Source organism: Panthera tigris, chromosome A2 (assembly GCF_018350195.1).
Source record: "Panthera tigris isolate Pti1 chromosome A2, P.tigris_Pti1_mat1.1, whole genome shotgun sequence".
NCBI classification, from domain to species: Eukaryota; Metazoa; Chordata; class Mammalia; order Carnivora; family Felidae; genus Panthera; species Panthera tigris.
In genome coordinates, this window is record NC_056661.1 from 84,282,048 (window position 1) to 84,309,128 (window position 27,081).

Consider the following 27,081-nt stretch of genomic DNA (forward strand, 5'->3'; position numbering starts at 1 on the left):
GAATGGATAAAGAAGATGTGGTGTATGGATATATGTGTGTGTGTAGGTATATATATATATATATATATACCTACACACACACACACACACACACACACACACAATGGAGTATTACTTGGCAATTGAAAAGAATGAGATCTTGCCATGTGCTACTATGTGGAGGGAGCTGGAAGATATTATGCTAAGCGAAATTAACCAGTCAGAGAAAGACAAATATCATATGACTTCACTCATAGGAGGAATTTAAGACAAAACAGATAAACATAAGGGAAGGGAAGCAAAAATAATACAAAAACAAGGAGGGGGACAAAAGAGAAAAGACTCTTAACTACAGAGAATAAATTGAAGATTGTTGGAGGGGTTGTGTAGGGGGATGGGCTAAATGGCTAAGGGGCATAAGGAAGGACACTCGTTGGGATGATCACTGGGTGTTATACATACGGGATAAATCACTGGAATCTACCCCTGAAATCATTATAGCACTATATGTTCACTAACTTGGATATAAATTAAAAACAAAAATAATAATAATAATAAAAAGAAAGAAAAGTTGAAGACATTCTTGGGGAATTCAACATGTTTTATTTTGCCAGGCAAATGATTTCTTCAATATCCAATTAAATATTAAGGTACTAACTACATTTCATTTGTTTTCTCACAGAGTGAACATTCACCGTAATGACAGTTTCATCATGCTAAAATCTATTCACAAACCTACACTTTGAAAAAAGTGCATTCCTAGGAAATTTTATGTACAATACAAATGGAAAACATATTAAATCACTGAAATGTCAAACTACACAAAATAATACTAATTAACCACCAATATTCAGTATATGTTGACAATATTTTTTGAGAAATTTTTCTTTACATTTGGCAGTTATGTTCAAGATTTTCTATAATTTTAAAAGTAATAAAAGTATATACAATTGAATAATGTTCAAAGGAGAAGGTATTAAATAGCACAAATAATATTACAAAACTAAACACCCTTATTGTCTATCATTCTGGTTTTACACTAAGCAAGGGGACCTGTGTAGTTACCCTATCTTCTGACTCTAAAACAATTTTGCTTTAACTCTGTACATAGAATAGAATGGTCATAAACATTGAAGATGGATTTGGCTTTCCACTGATGTGCATTTCTATTTTTGCACATAGAGAAGAAATAAAGAAGTTTAGTTATATTCTTTAAGCAGGCAAAATATCTGTATAATAAACTGCTTTAGTGATTACTTTAGAATCATACACATTTGGAAAATAGCTTTTGTTTATTAGCTTATTTTTGAATGAACATTATTTATGTTGTGTATTTTAAATGCAGTGTTTGCCCTCACTGGGGCCTCCTCTTATAATATCATAACTTACCACCACTTAAATAAGAAATCAGAAATCTTAAATAAGAAATTGGAAATCTTAAATCTTCTTAGATTCTGATCAATGATCACATTAATTTGGACAATGATTTAGCTCAAGCTTTTATACTGTGGCGTTTAAAAAGGTAATAAATCTACCTTAACTTCTTTGTGGACTATAAACTATACCTATAATTTTGTACTAGATTTTGAAAATATATATGATGCAATTTCTATTTGCACCTGGAAACATGACCATTTCTTGAAAAGTAAATAAAATAAAAAAGCAAAAGTTGTGTTTTTAAAGGAAATACAACAATAGAAAGACATTTCTCATATTTCTCCCATTTAATTGCTATTTGGAGTAAAACGTTCAAAAATAAATTATTCTAATGAAAGGATCCAAACTTACAAATAGAAGAAAGTTATTTTACTCATTATAGAACTTATCATATTTGTATTTATATACCAGTGTGCATAAGTATCAGCATTCTTTTAAAAGAAAGTATGTCTATTTTTGTTCATATTTGAATTTTTTTCATTTCTCCACAAAATGAGCACCTCTTCAGCACACATTAAATATCATTTAAAAAGAAAATGAATTGGTGACTTAAAATCTGTATGATATCTAAGGTTGGCAAACCAAAAAAATGTGAGAGTTAATTATTGAAATTAATCACTGATGTTAAAAATTAGTTATATTTTTTATAAACAGCTCTTAATAAAATTACATTCCTTACTTTATTTTTCCCCATTTTAGTTTCACCTCTCATATACAAGTTTGATATTTCATTTTTTCTTCTTATATTGTTTACTTTGCCATGCAGACTAGAAAGTTAGAACAAATACAGTAATTAATTAAACAGTGTGAGATTATATTCTCTGAGTCTAAAATAACTTAAATAACTTCCAAAAAAAGTGCTTTCGTTTGGAAGGTAATAGCATAAGAATATAAACTTAAATGCTTCGCTGACATAACTCCAATCAAAGATGTTTATGGTGAGGGTCATTTATTTTATCTTCCTAAAACAAGAAAAAAACCCAAAGATCAATAACAGGTATCAGCAACTGACCATTTTCACAATAATAAAAAAAAATTAATATATTTCACTGGAAAAAAAATAAACTGTTCATTGTTTTATTTATGAATCACTCACGTTTTATACAATTTTTAGATGCTTTCTTCCTTGACTTGTATCTATTCAATATTTCTTTTGAGAGCTACTCTATCACATGTATTTATACCACTTTTACAATGTAAAAGTTTTAAATGTGGCATTTGTGCTCATATTTAAAATCAGTGACAATTCCAAATCTAAACCATTAATGCAAGGAAGGAAAATCACAGGGTTATGGCCCTCATTCAATTAAGGGAGGTAAGAATTTTAGTTTTATAGCCGCCATATCGATTTTGAAGAAAAAGTAAATAAAGATATAAATAAAATCTAGGTTAACTTAAATATTTATATGCACCATGAGGACCATGACATGTCTAGTGCTAGTCAATATCATACAAGAAAATGCATGCTCATTTCAGTTCATGTAATATTCACTTTGGGAGTGAGTAACCACATTTATCAGGAATTTCCCATGGGTTAAAACACAAGGTTGTTTGCTCAAAATTTGATCATTGAAGACAGACCATTATTTACTGGAAGCATAAGCCCCAAGTAAGAGAACATTATGACTCTGGCAACTGATTCCTCCTGTTTCTACTTTTCCGGCTATTGATGAGAGCTTTTAACTTGCCATAGTCCCCTCTTATCTTCTGGGATTCTTCTCCATGTTGATGTTGCTGCCGAGTGTCTTTGCAGTACTGATTAATCATCTGCATTTCTGAGTGGCTGAATGCCCCCATGATGTCCTTTGGGTGGAAGGGTAAAGCTCTCACAGAGCTGGCCCAGGTCCATGGGGACCATTTGTCTGTCACAACAGCCACCATTTCAGAATCTAAAACTTTGAAGTTGATCTTGGCTATTGTCTGCTTGAAGCTGTTTTCTGTTGCAATGCAGTGATATAGTCCTTGGTCAGAATCCTGAACAGAGCGGATTAGAAGTCCTTGTGAAGTGGCTATGATTCGTTCATTCAGCTTGACCTAAAAGAGAGATTCATCAAAGATCCAAACCCAACTCTGTGTCTTCTAAAAAGATATGATCAACATATACAGAGTATCACTGAACTTCCAAATTTGGCAAAAGCATCTAGTACTGATCAGCTCACTTCTTAGTGAACATAAAGTTTTGGTCAGTTCCACTGCCTGTTTTGCCCAGGAGATGTTGTCTTAAGAGCATTGAATCTATTAAAATCTATTAAAGACAGGATGAAGTTATCACCCACATTGCCAAAAATAGCTTAAAGTTCATTCCCTTTGGATGGAAGTAGTTTCTCCACCAATAAGCACAGAGTTTTGGTTGCTTTGTGAATATGAATCACAGTCAACCTATATACACAAAATTCACAGATAATTTAAAATATCTATTTCATCCTGGAATTCCTGTCTTTAATTGCAACAAAATACTCTCTTAGTAGTAAAATCATTAAGCCACAGTTAAATGGTTGAATTTTTATCATTTTTTAATGAATGAATGAATATTCTCCTAAGTAAAAACTGAAACAATTCATTACTTTATTAAAGCAGTAAGATGACTCAAAAAAAAAAATCATGTAAGCAGAGACTGAGTTTTGAATACTATCGAGGCTTTTTCTAATTATCCCAAACTAAGGAATGACTAAAAATAAGATGAAATGCCATCATCTTCTAAGTCTTCTAAGTAGTTTTACTTGCCAAGGAAAGATAATACAAAGCTATGAGGTAATATTTAATTATAGGCTTGCCCTAGAAAAACTATTATTTGCTGAATATTAGTTAAATGCATGAAATCATCTTTCTTAAAGTTCTAGCTATAGTATTGCCAACAAACAGACTAAAAACTTAAGTGGTAAGAAGTTCTTTGACATGCATACTCGAGAATGTTCTTTCACTGAGGGAAAAAACAAAAACAAAAACAAAAAAAACACCCCTGACCGAAATAAAAATAAAGGAATGCATGTACAATGCTTTTTTAAATGGTAAATTTCTGTGTAAATAGGTATTTTATTATCAACGAAATAAAAATCAAACATAGATTGTTTTAGATAAAAAGTAAGCTTCACACAAAAGCACAAAAAGGCAAAGTATACAAGTGAAATACAGATAATAGAACAGACCTAGAAGAGGGAGGCCAGGAAGAAGGACTGAAATATATAAACTGAAGTTTTGATATTAATTTAATTTTTAAAGTTTAAGTGTGTCCCCAAAATAGTTTCAATCATGTAGAAATGCATTCGAAAAAAAGAGAGAAAGCCTTTTATGTTTGTGCAAAATTAGGAAAAATTGTGGACGCCAATTTGATAAAATCATATAGCATGTATATAAAATGTGATGCAGAAACTTCTTTTCTAGGAATTTATTCCAGAAGATACAGTCACAAGTATGCAAGTATTCATGTAAATGATGTTTGATAAGAAGAAAAACAATAACCTAAGCAGTAGATGGCTTTAAAAAAAACCTTAAGATATATTCATATAGTGGAACACTATGTGGCTAGGAAAAATAAGTTAGCTGCATATGTACTTACTGATATTAAAGTGGGTGAGTGTACATCAGAGAGAGAGAGAGAGACAAAGAGAATGATAAAAATAGGAAAATTATGGGGAATATTTGGAGGAATACATTATGATTGAATATATAATTCCTAGTAGCTTTATACTTTGGGGAATTGTGAATAAATATTGAAGTGAAGGGGAAGAGGACTTTTAGTGATCATTTTATGCTATTCAGTATGAACTATGTACATTTTCTCCATGAGCTTTTATCATTTGTTTTACATTTAAAAAATTTTTTTTAATGTTTATTTTTGAGAGAGAGAGAGATACAGAGTGTGAGTTGGGGAGGGGCAGAGAAAGAGAGGGAGACACAGAATCTGAAACAGGCTCCAAGCTTTGAGCTGTCAACACAAAGCCCAATGTGGGGCTCGAACTCAGGAACAGCAAGATCATGACATAGACCGAAGCTGGACGCTTAAACAACTGAGCCACCCAGGTGCCCCCGTCTACATTATTTTTAAAAAATTCAATATTTACATATTAACATGAGAAATAAGCACCTTTTTGCCTAAACTACTAAGAAAGAATTAGGATAAATTTAATAAGACAGTAATAGTTTGCTTAGCCAAAGTAAGGAGTAGAATTGTGCTCTATAAATTCTAGATAAAATAGATTTGCATAATTATATTATAGTTAATGTTTTCCTAGTCTTACAGCAATCTTATGCTTTTGAGATTTGAAGAAAAAGCAAGATAGTAATAACTGAGTCCCTACATTCTTGGGCATTCTGAAATAAAATATCAGAAGTATCACAAAAGAGATTCAATCATTAAATCTAGAACTCGATCCATTATTAATTGCATTCATTATTTCTGTGGCATGTATTCAAGCTTGTATGTACTCGTTTTCTTTAAATAATACAAATTATATTCACTGATTGTATATGATTCTATTTAACTTTTTAATATTTTTTAAGTTTAATTATTTTTGAGAGAGAGAGAGCACACGCATGTTCAAATTGGGAAGGGGCAGAGAGAGAGGGAGAGAAAGAATACCAAGCAGGTTCTGTGCTCAGCATGAGCCTGATGTGGGGCTCAATCCCATGACCCAAACCGTGAGATCATGACCTGAGCCGAAATCAAGAGCTGCATGCTTAATCAACTGAGCCACCTAGATGTCCCTCTATTTAACTTTTTAGTGAATTAAAGAAAAACATTTTATTCATGTAAGGTAATCCCTGTTTGAGTTGTAGATTTCCAATTCACATATATACACACAGACCTTCTCAAGAAGGACTGTCCATGAATACATGCCATGCTTTAGCCTAAGAACTTCATTTCTGTACAATAATCATCACCACACATTATGACTTCTATCTCAGCTTATGTTGTAAGACAATTATTATCACCTATATCCACTCAAAAGAATTTAAAATTAACTAGTCTGTAGAAATTTCAAGTCCTTTTTGATGACAGATTTTTGTAGCAAAGTAAACAGATCTTAAACAATATTTTTATTAATAATAATGTCTAAAAAGATTTTTTTAGTATCATAGAATTCTGGGGCAAGAAGAGGTCCTAACGTTCATCTAGCTCCTCTTTCCTCCAGATGGTTAAAAAAAATAATCTTTTTTTTTTTTTTTTTTTTGAGAGAGAGAGCTCGTTCCTGAGTGGGGGCAGAGGCAGCAGGAGAGGGAGAGAGAATCTTAAGTAGTCTGCATACCCAGCACAGGGCCCAACAAGGGGCTCAGCCTGAGGACTGTGAGATCATGACCGGAGCCCAAATCAAGAGTTGGATGCTCAACCAACCGAGCCATCCATGTGTCTCAGTTAAATCTCTTTTTTTTTTTTTTTAATTTTTTTTTTAACATTTATTTATTTTTGAGACAGAGAGAGACAGAGCATGAATGGGGGAGGGGCAGAGAGAGAGGGAGACAGAATCGGAAGCAGGCTCCAGGCTCTGAGCCATCAGCCCAGAGCCTGACCGGGGCTCGAACTCACGGACCGCGAGATCGTGACCTGAGCTGAAGTCGGACGCTCAACCGACTGAGCCACCCAGGCGCCCCTCAGTTAAATCTCTTCTTATGCAAGTGTTCATCAGCCTGTGGTTTAATATCCCATAGACATGGACGCACAATGACTAAACTGCTCCTACTGTCTTTGGACAGGCAGGCATGAGTTGTAAAGTATTCCCCATATGGAGCCAACATCTATTTCAGTAACTCTGATGCAGTGCCTGGTTCTATAGCTTTGGATTGTGTCCCTTCTACATAGTCCTAATTAACTTAATATGTAGTACTTAAACTGTCCACAACAGAATACACCCAAATGGGGAAGGCTCCATTTTCCCCTTTGCTCCATCAGACTTTATGAACACTGCTAAAAACATGACATTTTAGACTACCCAAAGGCTTTATATATACATATATTTTTTTCTTCTTCTTCCTCTTATTTGTCAGTACAACATGACATGAGTATTATGGGACTTCATTATTTATAATATTTCACCCTATGCTGTTTTACAATGTTTCCCTTCTAAAACAGCTCTTTAAGATCAGTGAAAAGTTAATGTCAGTGTCCTTTTATTTGAAAAAACTGCTTTTTCCATATCACTAAATAAAGGCAGTGCTCCCATAAACAATGGTTCCATACATTACCTAACCAAAATCATAGAGTTATGGATAATAAAGCAAAGGAAATAGATTACTGCACGGCAGAAAAATGCTTCTTACCATAAAAGTTATAGTTTAGTGAAATTTCTTGCTGAGGAAAATTGAATTTTTTTAAAGCTCCCTTTTATCTTGTGAATCACACAAAGGTGCTGCTGAGTGAGAACTTGGCTTCTGGTTTTGCACACATCTTGTTTCTTTTACAAATGCTTCCTCCTATCACTACCCCCGTCTTGAGTGCAGGCAGCAAGGATTTCTAATTAATTCATCAACTCTACAGACAAAGGATTTTAAAGGAAGTGGCACTTGTCATCCTGAGGACATAAAAGGATGTTCATATGCCTTTTCTTTTTCATTTGATCTGAACTTCACTAAGAGGTGGTGATTTAATGTCTTTCCAAAGCCCTGACTGATTGCTGTAGTGCTGCCTTACTCACCTCTTTCCTCCTGTCTTTGTCTTTCTGTAACAGCCACTTGATAGATGCCTGTGGAGACTTAGGGGCACACTCAAGGAAAGTGGTGTTATTTTTTACTCCATACTGAACAATTTCAGCTGCATTTCTATATGCTGAAAAGCAAAAATGAAAGGAGAAAGACAGGGAATAGAATTCAGAGCATATTCTCCTATATGAAAGTTTATTTCTCTATACAATTGTGATCATCTATAGAAACCACCAAAAGGCAATTTTTAATCATTGAACAAGCAGACTATTATACATTGTTTACCTGCTGTGTTTAGCCTAAAAGGAAGGACAAAAAGACATGGGGGCATTGATGTTTATTCAAGAATTACTTGATACCAAGGAATGTCCTTCATATCACTTTGAACTTTTAATTATTACAATATACTTATGAATTCAGTTTTCTCAGTTTTTCATAGCTGAGAAAACCAAAGCTGTGAATTATTAGGAAACACATCTTACTTAAAGAGTTAGTAAGTGCCAGGCATTATTAAAGCCAGTTTCATCCATACTCAATGTAGTATAGATGAAATTCAGAAGCTTCAGGAAAAGTCAGAAAGCAAAGAGTGTCTACGATGGGAAGTGGTGATTAAAGACACAATCTTTGTATTCAGATGTATTGGAAGCAAAATTCTGACTTCAATGATGCTGGGTGTGTAACCTTACACAAGTTACTTGACCTTTCTGTGCCTCAGCTTTACTTGGCTCTAAAACATGGATTATGTTTTCAAATAGGTTCTTTACTGAAATTCTTAATTTAGGAAGACCATTTAGTATAATCATGTGGTAGCTTAGACATAAACAGAATCCTCATTCATAAAACAGGGATAATTATAGAACTGTAGTACAGTTTCATAAGCATTAAGTGAGATAGTCCATTAAAAAGCACTTAACTCAAGTTCTGACACAAAGCCAACATAGATGTTCGTTCATCGTGACCCCTAGTGACAGACAGTTCTAACACTAGAGTGAATACTATTAGTACAACTGGCACAAGTATTTATAAAATAGTATACAGAGAAATGATAACTTGGATGTATTCCCTTAGATGTATGGAACAACCAAGCAAAATGTGTCATAATTTTCTCCTTATACTTAGTGTAGTTAGTAATGTCATTTTTTTACTAAAGAAAGGCCCACACTCAAAAATATTAGCAATAGGAATCTTGGTGTTAATTGTTAGCAAGAGTGTGTCTGCAGCACCTGCACGAGCTAAGAAGAGCTCTGTCTGAAGATACTTCACTCAAGGGATTGATGTGGAGCTGGGAGAAAGTATACTGGGGAAAGTATAATAATACGGGATCTACATGTGAGGATCAGAGAAAAACGGGTTAGATTGCTTGTAAGACATAAGACAGGACCGCCAAAAGTACTGGAATTGTTATAAACTGTAAAACCAAGGCACTGTAGTATACCCATGAAAACAGCAGGATATTCACATAGCCCAAAGTGGAAGCAATCCAAGTGTCTAGCGATAGATGAGTGAATAAACAAAATGTGATACATGCATACAATAGAATACTTTTCCATTTCCAACAGAAAGAAATTCTGACACATGTCAACAACATGAATGAACCCTGAAGAACCGAAATAAGCCAGTTACAAAACAAAGAATATTTTGTGATCCCACTTATAAGGGGTATCTAGAATAGTCAAATTCATAAAGACAGAAAATAGCATGGGAGCTTCCAGAGGCTGGGGCAGGGGGAATAGGGAGTTAGTATTTAACAGGTATAGAGTTTCACTTGGGAAAGATGAAAAAGTTCTAGAGATGAGTTGGTTGTACAACAATGTGAATGTACTTGATACCACAGATCTGTACATTTTAAAATGGTTAAAATGGTAAATTTTATGTTGTTTCTATTTACCACAATAACAAACAAACAGGGCACTATTCTATTTGTTCTTCAGTGGTAAAGTTTTTAGAGCAATTTTTTTTTTTTTCTTGAGAAAGAAGGTAACAGCTTTGTTTCTTCAGAAAGAAAATAATAGCTAGGAAAATCTGTAACTGATATCTATGTGAAAGACCTACCAACTAACATACCCAAGGTGTCTGTGTCCATGGACATTTGTCTTTTTTACTATACATACAAATGACATTTGATTTTTAATTTCCGTATCTGAACACCAAGAATCTTCATAGTGAATCTTTCCTTAAAATGTGAGATCTGAATTTATTATGAAGGTTCCCTCACTGAAATGTGATACAGAGTTTTGCTACTCTTTACCAAAATTGACCATTGCTCACTTTTAATACCTTTTAGATTAAATCCTCTGCATTGAGTCAATGGATTTCCATGTCTCACATCTTGTCTTCGGCTCCTCCTGTAAGTGCAGAGACATGTATAAAACTGACTGAGAATTAACATTGCTGATTACACCACACTTAAAAGACTGCATGTTTAATTTCACAGTATTTTAATTGCCTAAACTTTCATAAAGAAAACAGGTCTGATTATCTAATACAGCTACTTCACATTTCTTGTTCAACACTTCCATGACAGGATGGGTACTTAACCCTTTTTTCATTCGGAATTAATTCTGTCCCTCCCCATCTAGGAAGAGTGATAAGATGGCTATGAAACCCTTATTATTTGCACTTCCTGGGTAAATGTTAGATTCCAAATTAATAGTGTAAATTTTAATTTAGGGACATTCAGCCAAAATTTTCTAAGATGAAACTTCTAATGTATAAATTCACTGGCATCTTCTTTCTTGTAATTTTTTTCTTAAATGAACATAGCTTTCTTAGAAGAGTCAACACTTTCTAATACTTTTAAGATATTTTAAAACTTTTCTGAAATAAGTGATAGAACATGCACATTTAGTGTAAAATTAAGCAAAATTGTTCATTTACTAGAATAATAATTTTCCTTCAAATTTTCACTTTGAAAAATGTCAAGTCAACAGAAAAGTGGTGAGTACAATGAACACTGATAGAGACATGAATAGTTATACTTTGCCACATTTATTTTTTTCTATCATGTGCAAGTACTGTGTTGTGTATTGTGTATATATTATTTATGCACATATATGAAAACCTTTAGAAAATAAGTTTGCACACATGATAATACTTCACTCTTAAATACTGTGGCGTGCATCTTATAAATAATCACTTATAACAACAGTAGATTACTCGATAATATCATACAATACACATTTTATAGTAAAATTTCCCTAATTGTCTCCAAAGTATCCCTTATGGATTTGTTTTTATTCATGATCCAAAGTTCACTCATTGCATTTTAGTTGTTATGTATCATCAGTTTAAGCATTTCCAAATTTAGGTACATTCTTTCTAAGCTGGTTATTATTTAAAGCAAAGTTTTAAATTATTTCAATACTAATTAATTTCCTGAGTCTATAAATTATATATTTTTAATAAAATTATATTTAATAAAAATGTAATAAATCTATCTATCCACATATAATTCCAATTGTATCACATAGTGAAACAAACCAAAATAGAGCAACTGATATTCTCTTAGCAATAAATCATGGGATGAAGATTGCTATAAGAGAGTAGGAAAGGAACCTCTCTTTAAATATTAGGAATACAGGGATAAACTGATTGTTTACTATCAAGGCTGAGAAATATATACAAACAAGCATATTACTTAATTGGGTTAGCTGTTAAGTCTCTCTTAACATTTTTAACCTTAAAGGTAAATTAAATATTCAGTTAAAGAGCAGAAATATTAAAATCACACAGGGATTATCAAATTCACAAAGTGAGACTAATCTCAAAGTCATTGATAGTGAAAAAAATCATTTTAAGGTTACAGCAAATCGTAGCTTGTAGATTTAATGGATTATATACATCTATTTATGGATATATAGCTATAACATTTTGTGTCATTTATGCATTCTTTTTCTAAAAAAGTCATAATCCTTATTTAATTTTATATTTCTAATACAACCACATACACACAAACTAGTAAAAGTCACTCTTGTCTCAGCAAATACAATTAATGCTGTACTCTAGAATAGCTCCTACATCAGCTCTTTATTGCATTGCATTTGCTATATTTCTAAGTCACTGCATTTTTACTTGTGAGTGCACTATATTATATGAGCACCATGTGAGAGTTCTTATTGCTGAAAAAGTGATTTTCAGCCATCTAGAGAAGCAATATCATTCACAATGGTTAAAATGATTGTCCTGTGACTAGCACTATGTTATGGTTTACATAGCTGGACAACCTGAATTTATGGTATCACATAGCTTCCAGACATTCCAATACAGAAAAGCATTATTATGTCTTGGCTTAAATGATGAGATCAGCAAGACAGCTATCTGAGATTTTTTTGTATTTGTAGATTCCCTTTAGGGCATTCATTCAGCATTGCAAAAGCATGCTGGTAGGCAGAGTAATATTATACTGCATGTAGGATTTGGGATTTGGGCTCAAGTTACCCATGTTTTCTCCCTTAGAGTCTAATCCTTTGGATAAACAATGAAATCATTTTGTTCTTGTATATAAAACAGATAATTTACTTGAAGGCTGAACTGATTATCTTGTCTTAGAATAAAATTTCTTACTTGCATGTCTGAATCCAGAATAAATAACATATGGGATTAAATTGCAATATTTGATACAAATGCACAAATATTTAAAATACTTGAGAATGAAAAGGAAAATTGCTTGTATTGTTTGCTAGGAGCAAACTTTTAAAAAAGAGAAACTACTGAGCCAATAATAGTTAATAACTTTATTATATCAAAGTATAAACACTGATTTCTAAGTATCACTGTACTTGTTTCTATACAAAAGACACGTTTTTGATTTTCATTCTTATGAATTTCTCCATGGTATGTTTGTGTACCAGATAGATAGACAATACAATTGCAATAAAACCAGGTAAGTTAACACTATTAAAGAAAATGAATATGGAAAATACAAGTGATCATTTTTATTATTACTATTAATCACTAAAAATAGATGAGAATTTAGGAAATACTTGATTCAGCAAACATGGTTTGCATTCACTATGATATACGCTTAACTAAGTTTTAAAATAATTTGGAGAACTTCAATAATATGGATATTTTTAATAAAACTTTCAGTGTGCTAGCCAAAGATGGGTATGAATATGTCAAAGAATAAGATATATATAGATATAGATAGATAGATAGATAGATAGATAGATAGATAATAGATAGGTAGTTAGATGATAGAGATCAAACTTTTTCAGCTTTTTGTGACAGAATTAAGACACTGCTAGAGATTCAGCTCTTTAAGGATTACTACTTCCTCTTTCAACCCATAATATATGTTTTCCCCCTTTTCTTGTACTTTTTTTAAATTGAGAAATAATTGATATATATTATATTAGTTGCAGGTGTACAATATAATGATTGGCTATGAGTATACGCAATGTCCACAATAAATCTAGATAACATCTGTCACCATACACAGTCACAAAATTTTTTTGCAATGCAAATTTTTAAGATATACTCTCTTATCAACTTTCAAATAGGCAATACAGAATTATTAACTATAATCACCATGCTGTACATTACATCCCCATAACTTAATTATTTTATTATTGGAAGTTTGTGTCTTTTGAACCCCTTTGTTCATTTCTCCCATCCCCTACCCCACCGTTAGCAACCACCAATCTATTATCTATGTCCATGAACTTGGTGTGTTGTTTTTAAAATTCCACATACAAGTGAGATCATACAGTATTTGTCTTTCTCTGTCTGACTTATTTCACTTAGCATATGGATGGTCCTGAAGGTCCATCCATGTCATAAATTGCCAAGATTTCATTATATCTCATGGCTGAATAGTATTCCAGTAGGGTGTGTGTGTGTGCGTGTGTGTGTGTGTGTGCGGGTGTGCACCACATCTTTACTCACTCATCCATTGAGGAACACTTTGGTTGTTTCCATGCGATGGGGTGCACATATCTTTTTGAATTAGTGGAGTTTTATCTTCAGATAAATACCCAGAAGTGGAATTGCTGGATCATATGGTAGTTCTAGATTTAATTTTTTGAGGAACCTCCATACCATTTTCCATAGTGGCTACACTAGTTTACATTCCCAACAAAACTTTCTTCCACATCCTCTCCAACACTTGTTATTTATTGTCTTTTTGATAATAGCCATTCTAACAGGAGTGAGTGAGTTGATATCTCCTTGTGGTTTTCATTTGCATTTCCCGGATGATTAGTGACACTGAGCAACTTTTCATGACATGTTGGCAATCTGTATGTCTTCTTTGGAAAAATGCCTATTCAGATCTGTCCACTTTTTTAATTAAATTGTTTTTTTAAATTATTTTATTTTATTTCATTTTTTTGCTACAAAGTTGTATGAATTCTTTATGTATTTGGATATTAACCCTTATCTGGTCTATGGCTTGCAAGTATTTTCTCCCATTCAGTAGGTTGCCTTTTCTTTTGGTGATGATGTCCTTTCTGTGTAGAAGTTTTTTACTTTGATATAGTCCCACTGGTTTATTTTTTCTTTTGTTCTCTTTGCTTTGGAGTCATATCTAAAAACTCATCCCTAAGACTTATATCAAGGAGCTTAATGCCTATCTTTTCTTCTAGGAGTTTTGTGGTTTTAGGTCTTATATTCAAGTCTTTAAATGATTTTGAATTAAATTTTGTCTATAGTGTAATATAGTATTCTAGTTTCATTCTTTTGTATGTAGCTGCTCAGTTTTCCCAACACCATTTATTGAAGAGACCGTCTTTCCCCATTGTATATTCTTCCCTTTTTTGTTGTAAATTAATTAACCATATATGTATGGATTTATTTCTGGGCTCTCTATTCTGCTCTATTCTATGTGTCTCTTTTTTATGACAATAGCATATTGTTTTGATTATTATAGCTTTGTAATCTAGTTTGAAGTCAAGAAACATGATGCGTCCAGCTTTGTTCTTCTTCCTCAATATTGCTTTGGGTATTTGGGTCTTTTGAGATTGCATACAAATTTTAGGATTATTCATTCTAATCTAGTGGAAAATGCCATTGGAATTTTGATAGGATTATACTGAATCTGCAGATTGCTTTGGGTAGAATGGCAGTTTTAATAATATTTATTCTACCAATCCATGAACATGAATTATCTTTCCATTTATTTGTGTCTTCAGTTTCTTTCATCAATGTCTTGTAGTTCCAGCGTACAGGTCTTTCACCTCCTTGGTTAAATTTATTCCTAGGTATTTTATTCTTTTAATGCAATTGTAAATGGGAATGTTTTCTTAAATTCTCTTTCAGATAGCTCATTATTAATGTATAGAAATGCAACAGGTTCTTGAGTGTTGATTTTGTACCCTGCAACTTTACTGAATTCATTTATTAGTTCTAACAGCAACCCTATGATACATGGTTTCATATCAGGCATGATATTGTAACATTAAAAAATTGCAAGAGAGTTCCAGCTCTTTCTTCATTAGAAGGAAATGATTAAGATCATGATTTGTGGTATTAGGATGACAATGTGAAATCTACCTTTAAACATACATCTTAGAAAAGATAACTGGGGTTGTAATTAGAGGGAGAATATGAGAACAAATCACAAATATGCAATGATAATCTATATATAGGATGGAATTTTACTTGAGAACTATTCTTTGTTAAATAAAAATGCTTCACCAAAGCCAAGGTCTGGAAATTATGCAGGGAAGGAGTGTAATCTCCAGTTCATTCACATTAGAGCCGAGAGGCTGGTATGCCTCAAGGACTATGGTAAGAATCACTTTGTAATCCTCACATCACTTTCATTCTTAGGAAGTGTGTTGCTTCTGGGACACCTGGGTGGCTCAGTTGTTTGAGCATCCAATTCGTGGTTTCGGCTCAGGCCATGATCTTGTGGTTTGTGAGTTTGAGTCCTGCACTGGGCTCTGCGCTGATGGCATGGAGTCTGCTTGGGATTCTATCTCCCTCTGCCCCTCTCCCACTCGTTCTCTCTCTATCTCTTAAAATAAATAATAATAATAATAATAATGATAATAAAGAAAGTGTGTTGCTTCAGCTTCCTTTAGCACTAAATCTGTTTAATAGGTAGATGATTGTATTCTAGGGGTTAGACATGCCAATTTTTAGAACTCTTTGTCAAGAAAAATGTATTGTCCTACAAACAATTATGGTAATAATTTTTAAATATCACTGCTATCGTAATTGGGAGTGCAAAACAAGTTTGGTAAAAAAGAATACCAGCAATGGCTACAAATATCATTGATTTGAGATTACATGTGGAGTTTGCTTTCCTCATACTATGTGCTCAGTTTTAGATCTCTAGTCCAGTGCCAGCAGAAGATCTCAGGGTACTGAGGTTCTAAACTTCTATGTAGAAATCAAAAGACACCATAGACTTCCTGCCTAAATCTTAAAATGACACAGAAGAACATGGGTCTTTGAACACAGATACTAAAAAGTATTCGTTTGGGGCGCCTGGGTGGCTCAGTCGGTTGGGCGTCCGACTTCGGCTCAGATCATGATCTCGCGCTCCGTGAGTTCGAGCTGCGTGTCGGGCTCTGTGCTGACAGCTCAGAGCCTGGAGCCTGTTTTGGATTCTGTGTCTCCCTCTCTCTGACCCTCCCCCATTCATGCTCTGTCTCTCTCTCTCTGTCTCAAAAATAAATAAACGTTAAAAAAAATTTAAAAAAAAAGTACTGGTTTAAAGAAAGGGTGTTCTCTTCACATTTCATGCCTTTAAATACAAAAGTCTTTCAAATTATCCATCCCAGGCCATGCCTGTGTACTCCAAATTCATATTATATGAGATTGAACATCTCATAGGCACTGCTAACATCATCTTTCTCTCCACATACCTGCTCCTTCCATAGTCTTCTCTTTCTCGGGAAACTACAACTGCATATGCTCAGTTCTGAGGACTTGGTTCATTCTTCAGTCCTCGCTTTCTCTAACATCCTACATATAATACATCAGCAGATGCTGTGAGCTCTATCCAGAATCAGACCACTTTGCCACCTCCACCTCTATCATCCCTGTGCGAGCCACCATTCTATCTTACCTGGATCCTCACGGTGCCCTAACTGCCTTGCAGCTTCTGTCTCCTCTCTCCCCATCCACTTCCTATCCCAGGGCTATAATCCAGCCAAACCCAACCAGATGATCTTTTCAAACCAAAAGTCAAAATAATATCATTCATATGCTCAAAAGCCCTCAGTAGCTTTCTGTTTCACTCTAAACAAAAGCCTACAATAACTTGATAAGTCCTAAGTCATCGTGCATTTTGGCCTCGTTTCTTCCTACCCTTCCTTTTTCTCATTCCAGCATAGCCCCATTAGTTTCAGTGCTGTTTCTTGAACAATCTCGGTGCACTCCAGCTTTAAGGATATGTGGTTCCTCTCCCTGGAACGCTATTCTCCCAGATAATGCCTTTGTGCCATTCCTTCTCACTTAAGTCCATCTTCAAACACCACACCTTCAGTGGGACCATCCATTTAATATTGCAACTCCCTGCTTCCCACATCCTCTGTCTCCCTTCTTTGCCCTTTTAAAATTCATAGACCTAAAAAAACAATTAAAAATTAAAAAAAATCATAGACCTTATCATTATTTGATACACTAGAGGGCTTCCTTATTTATTTATTTTCTGTCTTCCCCTCTAGAATTTATTATCCCTCAAGGCAGGAATTTTCATCTTTTTACTGTTCTTGTTTTTCACGTTGTATGCCTAGCTCTAGAACATTGCCTGGCAAATAACTGTCCCATGATACAAATTTGTTGAACTAATAAATAAAAGTATCAGTACAATCTTGACAGGCAGAAGTGCTAGGGTTCCTTTAATCTGTCAAGGTCTTTAAGGGCCTATATGTATAACAGCGAGTAAAGAAGCTATAAAACACCTTCACCCCAATGATTTTACTTGAAAATCATTAGTGCTTAAGGCTGGTCCTATTTGCTCTCTCCTGCTGACCCTAATTTTGTCAGGTTTTGGCCTTGCCACCCATCATGACCCACATCAAGAAATGACTGAAAATAGCTATGACCTTGGCTGACCCTAAATTATGCATATTCTTTGTTCTATAATCAGTGTCACTACTGGTGGTCCCTTCCAACTTAGTGCAAGTTGGTTCAGAGTTTCCTATCTGAGCTTTTGCTTGGATAAATGGCACTTAGCCTCACATTGCCTAACTCTGTCAATCTGACCAGCATCCATGCACTTACCCCTCTAAGAGGTAAACAGCATGGGCATCAAGGTTCTGAAAGCAATTCAGGGTAACCATGTTGGAGCAATGTTCCTGTTGCCAAAACTAAGAAAACGTTTGATTATAGAAATATTAAGTGCCACAGGAAACCCTAGGAAGGTGGAGTTTAATCATATACTGAAGCACATAAAAACTCAGGTAATGCAAAAATGTTACATGCTGTTTGAACTTTTTGATGGTCCACAGGATTGTGTAGCTACAGGAGCTTTAAGAGGAGAAATAAATTTTTCCAGAGAGATTTTTAAATACAGAGAACAAACTGAGGGTTGATGGGTGGGGGGGGGGGAGAGGAGAAAATGGGTGATGGGTATTGAGGAGGGCATGTCTTGGGATGAGTACTGGGTGTTATATGTAAGCGATGAATCATGGGAAGCTACCCTGAAGCTAACAGCACACTACCCTGAAGCTACCCTGAAGCTAACAGTATACACTGTATGTTAGCTAACTCGACAATAAATTATATTAAAAATAAAATAAAATAAAAACCAAAAAACCCCACAAAAGCGAAAGGACTGTATCCTCACATATCTGTGAAAATCTCAAGTTATAAAGCATAGGCATTTACTTCATTCATTGACTACACGTGATGCTGAACATAGCTACTATTTCTAACGCCATTGAAAAGAATACGTGTGGAGCATGACTCAATTGTCTGGGAACATCGTTTTTGATTCTCAGCTGAATGTTTGGGACTCACCGCTTCCCAGTTGGGTAGAATCTTGAGCAAGAATGGCCATCCCAGGCACAGTAAGGGTCCCTGGCCAGGCAGCAGTCAGCACAGGCTGTACCATAGATGTGGCAGCGATGCAGAGACACTTGGGAAACCCCTTCATTGGAGCTCACATACAACTGTTGCTATTAGAGGAAAGATTATGATTTATTTCAGATGTGGACATTAAAGAGGACTTTTAGCAGGAACACGTTATAATGTGTCTATACCAACTTAGATTCATTTTAAAATAGGCTAAAAATAAGAAGTGAAGTACAGAGGGTAGAAAGCCAAAATAAATAGAATTCTCCTATGTTAATATGCTTAGAACATTACCACTTTCCTGTTTAAAAAAAAAAAAAAAAAAGCTCAGAGCCCTATGTAGAACGGTAATACATTTTAGACATTGGGATTTACTGTTCTCTCAGATGTGAGCTAATATATTACAGATTTAAATTATGACGTTTGCTTTCTCTTTTGAGTGCACAGGCAGCTTTCTTTTTCTTCAAATATAGGAACCCATCACCTTGTAAATTTGAAAAAGTCAAGTCTAAAATAAAGGGTATTTTTAAGTTTAAGGAAAACAGTACACAGTATTAGATAAAATTAAAGAAAAACATGTTTCACATGCCTTTGAAAATAACATATTACTCATTAGAGGAATGTTAAATTATTTAGAAGAATATCAGCATTTATATTTAGATATGTCTTAACTTTTCTGTATGATCCAGTGATCTGCGGCACCCTAAGTCATAAATAAAGATTTCACTCTCCTTCATTTGTTCGATGTCAAGAGCTTCTTACGATGCTGCTCCAATTCTTTTATCTGTGCATAAATTAGTTCTCAGGAGTTGAAAGATTAAGTTTCTAACTCACACTTATTTTATAAGGAAGTGATATTGTATAATTCAAACTAGAGAATCTCTAAGCTGGAACTTAAATATGTACATATATGCACATGTACACACACACACACACACACAGACATCTATACATATTTCACATATATACAACTTAAAATTTAAAATTTAAATTAACAGGGGCACCACTGATCCACTAGGTTCTGGAGCCACACTTCTGGGATTCAAATCCCAGTGCAACCACAAATACACTGTGAAACTTTTCTGAATCTCAGCTTCCTCTTCGATAAAACCGGGATAATACAGTATCTATACCACACAGTTTTTTTAAAGAACTAAATGTAAGGGCTAACTCCATATAAAATCCTTAGAATAGTGTCTGACTCCTAACCTCTCAATGAATGTTAAATAACATAGTAGAATAAACTGCCAGTTAACTATCATCTTACACTTTTTTTAATTCTAATTAATAATTTGAATAAAATCTCAGTGTACTGTTCAATAAAAAATATTTTATTCAGATCAATTAATTTTTTAGAAATTGGGCTGCAAATGATTGATCCCTACTTGAGACAATCAAACTATAGGAAAACAATAGCATATTTTGACAATAATAATTTCTCTAAGAACATTTCAAATAAGAATTTATTGAGTACAGATATAGTGAATACATCAGCTGCATCAAAATATTTTAAGGAAACTGGTTTATTTCAGGAAATAATATGGGTAGTTTTATTCTAGAAATTATCATTTGTATTAATCCAACTATCTTGTGATATATGGAATGCAAGAATAAACTAGGGAATAAGGAAGCATAAAATAGAAAATAATATAATCTGAGCACTAGGGAAGGTACTAAATTCATGGTATTTAAATGTATATGAAATACCATCGATAATCTGTAATTCTTTCTCACTGAAAATTTAATGTCGTATTCAGTTGTGCAAATGAGTTCCCCAAAACTCAAATAATTACCATATCCTAAATCTAATGATTGAAAGAAACATTTTTAATTATCTGTAATATAAGATGTTGAAGACAGATATAATACTCAGTCTCTCCTGTGTGCATATGCGTGCTGCATATTGCAATTTAACGGAATGTATTGTGAACTATGAGTATACCAGCTGAATTTCAAGTTGTATTGTAACTTGTATTACTGTAATTGTATACTGAACTACTCTGCCACACAAATGGCTCTGTGTCCTTTTTGAATTTTATTCTGACACGTTCTCTTTTCATTAAGCTACTGTAAACAAAGGGCTTCCCTGCTGACTTCAAAGACAATTCTGACTTGGGATCAGCTCCCTAGGACATTGGGGAAAATGACGAATGGCTTCTTGTTACTTGGGAAAATGTTTGTTATGCACCACACAAACATTTTTACAGATGAGATCTTTAGCTCCATTGTACCCTATTTATTTTTCTTCATAAAATTGAGTCAAGTGAAAAGCGTACAAGACTGACTGTGGAATACTTCTTCATCTGTATCAGACCAAATAAGGTAAAGAACAGTAACGTTATGTCATCATTTCTGCTAACACTTAAAATCTTTATTCCATATTCCAAGAAAAATAGATCTCAGACTCTTTAAACAGTTACCAAGACCTGCTTTACTTTAGGCAATTTATATAAATTAACTAATTTGTGAGAAAAGCATTACCTTGTAGAGGCAGAAACTTGGGTCAGTGAAGTTTAATGATCTGTCCATAATTTATGGACAAGTTAGTATTCAAATGCATGTCAGTCCCACTCTGAAGCCTATTCCACTTTTGACTATATGACTCTGCCCCTTACAACTATCTTCAGAGAGAACACCTGTGCCTGGAGAAGTACGTGAGTCACACACGTAGAGATTGGGATAGGGCTTTTCCTTTTCTTGGTCATTGTGCATTTGCATGTGCAGGCACGAAGTAGAAGATTAAACATTCCCGAAAATCACAGTCAAACATTTTTTCCTCTAAACCTGAATCCTTATATGGTTTAGATTTGAGACATTCAGATTTTTTAATGATATGTATAAACTCTAAAAAAAAAAATAGCACTTCCTTAGAAATAAGCATAAAAGAATGCATTGCACATTTCAAACATGTGATAGCAGCAGTGACTCAAAAGAGGATTGATTACTCATTCCAAGCCCCTGAGAATGTCTGTGATGTTATAGTAGCCCAAACATTATGCCGAGTTCTTCCTACAAAAAGATTACTTTTATTTTGGTTGGCTTCACACACTGTAATATTTGAGAATATAGGATATACAAAATGTTGGAATATCTTGCTGTGTATATTTATATGTTCTCCTCTGATGGGCTTTTATACAAAATAGACCTATTTTGTCTTCCATTAATGGCTTGTAAATGATGTACCAAAATTAAAGGTGATTCTGTGGTATCCTGTAAATGGTATTAGTTATTTTTCTAATACTAAAATTAATATTTTACAGAATATATTTTTCATCATAGTAAAGGTTTATAACATGCAAATAAAATAAAAACGGGGTTGTTTTTACCTTTTTGGATGAAATTTTCAGTGTTGTTATAGGAGCATGATTCTGAAAATTAAAAAAAAAAGGGGGTCAGCTGTTAAAATAATTCTTTAAAAATATTTACATTAAAAATGTTCTCCTTTCTTTTAAAATTCAAGAAATCATCATTTCTCTATATATGCATGTATACTTTCAAAGTTTAGCAACACTTGTCTATAAACTACATTTCCTTTGCTGGTGATAAAGATGGGTTGTGACACATATCTATGCTTAAACTAAAAAAAAAGTAGCAATTAAAACACATGATCAACACAGTCATTAGAAAAGGAATAAAAATTTGAGAAATTTGAAAGAATTGAAAAAATTACATCTTGGAATATTGAACCCAATGAATAAAACTTAGGCTTGAATGGGGTGGGTAAGATGCTGTGGAATGGTACCCCATGTTATTCCTCCACAGCAGAGGCACTATCTGCATAAGATACTACCTTGCACCTGCCAGAGGTTGCTTTGGAAGGATGTATTAGAATGAATCATGCTTATTAATTCTTCTGTTGCAAACAAAGAAATATTGTTAGAAAATGTCCTCTTGATAAATGTGAATTAGTGAAAGTACCTAAGAATTTTCTGAAATAGTAATCCTTTTTGAAAGTCACTCTATTCATAAACTTTATTCTTAAACAAAATATACTTCCTTTCAAAATTAGACTTGCGATAACCTGATAAATATCTGTGAAGTTTCATTTGAATAGCTCCAGTGAGAGAAAGCACTCAAAATTAACTGTACCTACAATTATTTCGTTTCTAGAGGTATATGTTCTTACACATGTTCAAAAGAGAAAATGGTAATATATCTAAACATTCACTTGCCACAGGTTTTGATCATTGCATAGAAACACACACACACATACAAACCATATTGCAATTTATATAAGTTAAGTTTGAGGAAGCTGGATGTATTTTCAGGAAATATTCTGGACAGAGGATTAAAAGAAGAAATTATGGTTCTGCACTCTATAAAATAAACAAAGGGTCTGGTTTTTAAAAGTTACATTGTGTTTTCTGCAATATATCAGGGTGACACTTAGCTAAGGAATTTGTTTCAGTTCAAATGCATTATTTCCTCACGTGCTAATCACACTATATCATACACACCCAGTTATTTTTACCTCACATCAGAAAATATGACACAAATACCATGTGGAAGACAGTAAGTAACTTGTATTTGGTAACTGTGTCTCTGTTTAGCCATATCAATCACTGGCATAGGGTTCCATAAGAAAGCTCAACATTTTTTAGTCTTGACTGACTCTATTTTTCCACTGAGAGTTTATTCTTCATGATAATAACACCAGCATAACTAATATAACAGACCATAAGTAGTTAGCACATGATCAGAATGACTCACATTTCTTTAAGAGCTTTCCATAACTTATATGTTTGGGTTTGTGTCAAACTCACTTAGTTAAAGTTTTCTGCTTATTAAAAACTGATATTTCAGAATTAAAAATGAAGCTCTGCAATAATAATAATTTTTTCTATCTTCAGGAAAATTCCAGAATAAAGTACTTTGCTATTTTGGCCAAGCCAAGTTGTCCTTATTGAATCGAATGAGGAAAACATATTTTATCTATAATGCAATTTTGGTTAATCTAGTGAAATGATCAATTCTTTTATCAAGCAAGGCATAGAAAAAGCACTTGAAGGTACATAGTTAACATTTGGTAAGCACAACATTAATGCGCTAATTATGAAGAACCTTATGCCAAAGTGAGTCTAGCATTAAAAATTGTAAATTTAATAACATTCTGGAAAAATTGCCAGAGTTCCTCAGATTTCATTTGATTATTTAAAAAAATGTTTTTCTTTAAATTTAAAATTTATTAGCATAACCCAAAAAAATGCATCTTGATCACTTACATGCTTATAAATTCAGTAATATATGTTCCCATATATTAATAAGTTAATATATTCTGAGTCTGCTCAACTAAGCAAAGCAACTTACTGACCCAGCAATAGCCTGCTCCTGGGAGTCCTACAGTGCTAATTTTACTGTTAAAGGCTGACTCTGGGGGCGCCTGGGTGGCTCAGTCGGTTGAGTGTCCGACTTCAGCTCAGGCCATGATCTCACAGTCCGTGAGTTCGAGCCCCTCATCGGGCTCTGTGCTGACAGCTCAGAGCCTGGAACCTGCTTCGGATTCTGTGTCTCCCTCTCTCTGACCCTCCCCCGTTCATGCTCTGTCTCTCTCTGTCTCAAAAATAAATAAATATTAAAAAAAAAAATAAAGGCTGACTCTGGTCTTTTGATATCCATGGGCTTTTTTTTTTTTTTTCCTTAATTGATTAATTTGGAAATAGTAGTCTGCAATAGGATTGATTCCATGGCAAAGTATCTTCGTAGTCCTAACAGATCCTCTGGCTGTGTTTCATCCATTTTTCCAAGTATTTATCAGATAAACCACTCGAACTTCAATGACTTTCATCTTAAGGAAGGAAGGGTATGCAGAACACCACAAATCTGCTCTCCGGGATCACAGATACATAAAGAACAGGCACCTTTTTCTGAGCAGGTTATGTCTTTCAGGAATGAACTTCCTTCTGTGTGCCTTTTTATTGTTGCTGTATACTGTTTTTCTTTCTTTTTTTTTAAGCCCACATTTAAGAACAAAGAGAACAATAATGAAATCTCAAGTTCAGCAGAACATGAGTTTTGAGTGGTAAAGAGACAACATTTGTTTTATGTAACCAGAGTGACATCTGAATTGAAAGCAATAAAACAAGAGAAAGCAAAGTAGTTTTTCTTAAAATTCCTGGATAAAAAATTATGAGAAAGTTTATCTAACAATCAATAATGTAAAGCATTTAAGTTTCAGCGGCTTGTGAAGCAAATGATAAAAGCCCTTTCACGGCAAATCTTTTAGACCTTGACCACAAAAGCCCATTTATAAAAATAATGATGACCAAAATTCTCGGAGTCGTGATAATCGCTGAAAAAAACTAATCTTTTAATGTTAAGATAACTTCTAATGCATAAAAAAAAAACTTCAGTAAAATATTTGCTCTATATTTCTCACTTTAGCTAGCGTTTCCTACCCTCAAAAATTTATGACATTTATTTGATCTTTTATCAAGTATTTTTTCCTCCCAAGTGGCCCTAAGATGAAATAGTTCCATCCATTACGCATGTTCCGAGATTAACAAAAGAGATGTTCAAACCTTAAAGACTTCTAACTCCTCCAGAATGAGCTCACCCCTGGAAGAGCTATTAGCAGGGAGAACCACCACCTTCTGCACAGTGCCTCGATCTGAATCAAAGAAAAAAGAAAAAAAAACAAAACAAAAACCTCAATGCGATGTAGGAAAGAAAGACATTTAAACACAAACCCACTGGCTTAGAATTTAGAATATTATTTATGTAATTAATTAGTCATCAAGAAAATACCATGTATATTCAACTATTACCATTTGCCACATTCTAATTTTATTCCAAATTTCATGTTTATTTTATTTTATTTTTTTTCAAACTTCGTATGTTTAAATTGAGGTAATATATAATTCAGACTGAACTAATAAGAACATCTTATATTTTGTACCTATTTGGTGCAGTCAGAACTATGAAAGAAGAGAATGTCTGAATGTCTTATAAACTCAAAAGTTCTGTTTCTGAACCAAGTGTGTATTCTTTAAATATTAATACATTATTGTAAGTTTGGCCCTTAAGAATATTAGTTAAACCTCCAAACCAACGTCATAAAGTCACACTCCCAGGTTTTCATTAACACTGATACATAATGATTTGATTATCTGAGAAAAAAGATGAATTCACAAACGAATTTTTATAATTGTACTATAAGCACTAGCACTAGAAATTTACATTTGATCTGTGGCCATGAGAGATTTCAGACACAATAAAATGTTTAACTCGCAATTCAAAATAATTTTCAAAGCAGAAACATAAATGTGTTATCATATCAGATGTGGACACGTATTTACAGAATAATTCTACTGTTTTCACACACATACACACACATTTGAGAGAATTTTTTGGATATTCTTAAAATTCAGGGGAAAATATGAAATTACATGGTCCAAATAAACTGAAGAAAAAAAAAAAATTACTCATGTTTCCAATGAGATTGCCCCAATCTCATTTATTTGTCACTCAATAAATTGTCACTCAATTTATTTGAGTGACACCCAAATAAATGTAATACATACAGAAAATGTTATTTATGCCAATATTCTTAGTTAAATAGTTTCATATGTCACATAAGCATTTTATAGACATATAATTTTGCCACTCTACCAATCACATACATTTTAGGTTTAAAAGAAATTAGTTGAGATTCGGCAACGTGGGGTTAAAGCAAATTTGTGAATGAATGATATAGTAAAAATGTATTTCCTCACCAAAATATTAAAATATTACAATACAATACAAAATATTACAATATTACAATAATTAATGAGCTGTATCATAAACATCAAGTCATTAGTTTTAAGTATGAACATGTAACTGTGGGTGTATAATTTGTAAAGATATATTATGGTCAACAGATACTGGAATATTTAAAAATTCCGTTGAGAAATGTCAATAAGAGTTCATTTAAATTGAGTTGTACAGGACTTTAATCATTTAGTGATGAATCCCTAATTCCCAAATCTCACATCTCAAAGTGGTCTGTATTCCACAGGCAAGAGTATCTCTGACATAAAAGATCACATTTCACATTGATAGTTTCTATCTTATCAACCTAAATTG

At 33.5% G+C, this 27,081-nt stretch overlaps 1 protein-coding gene across 1 annotated transcript in view; it reads right to left on the reverse strand.

The window, feature by feature from the left end:
- Positions 1 to 562: 562 nt before the first annotated feature.
- SEMA3C (semaphorin 3C) overlaps positions 563 to 27,081 on the reverse strand; it is a 175,401-nt gene continuing 148,882 nt past the window's right edge. The window contains exons 13-18 of the mRNA XM_007076782.2: positions 25,536 to 25,624; positions 22,344 to 22,385; positions 18,964 to 19,121; positions 10,327 to 10,394; positions 8,046 to 8,176; positions 563 to 3,450 (exon numbers count right to left, since the gene is read on the reverse strand). Of these exons, the coding sequence (XP_007076844.1) occupies positions 3,037 to 3,450; positions 8,046 to 8,176; positions 10,327 to 10,394; positions 18,964 to 19,121; positions 22,344 to 22,385; positions 25,536 to 25,624 (902 nt within the window). The 3' untranslated portion in view covers positions 563 to 3,036. The remainder of the gene's footprint in view (positions 3,451 to 8,045; positions 8,177 to 10,326; positions 10,395 to 18,963; positions 19,122 to 22,343; positions 22,386 to 25,535; positions 25,625 to 27,081) is intronic.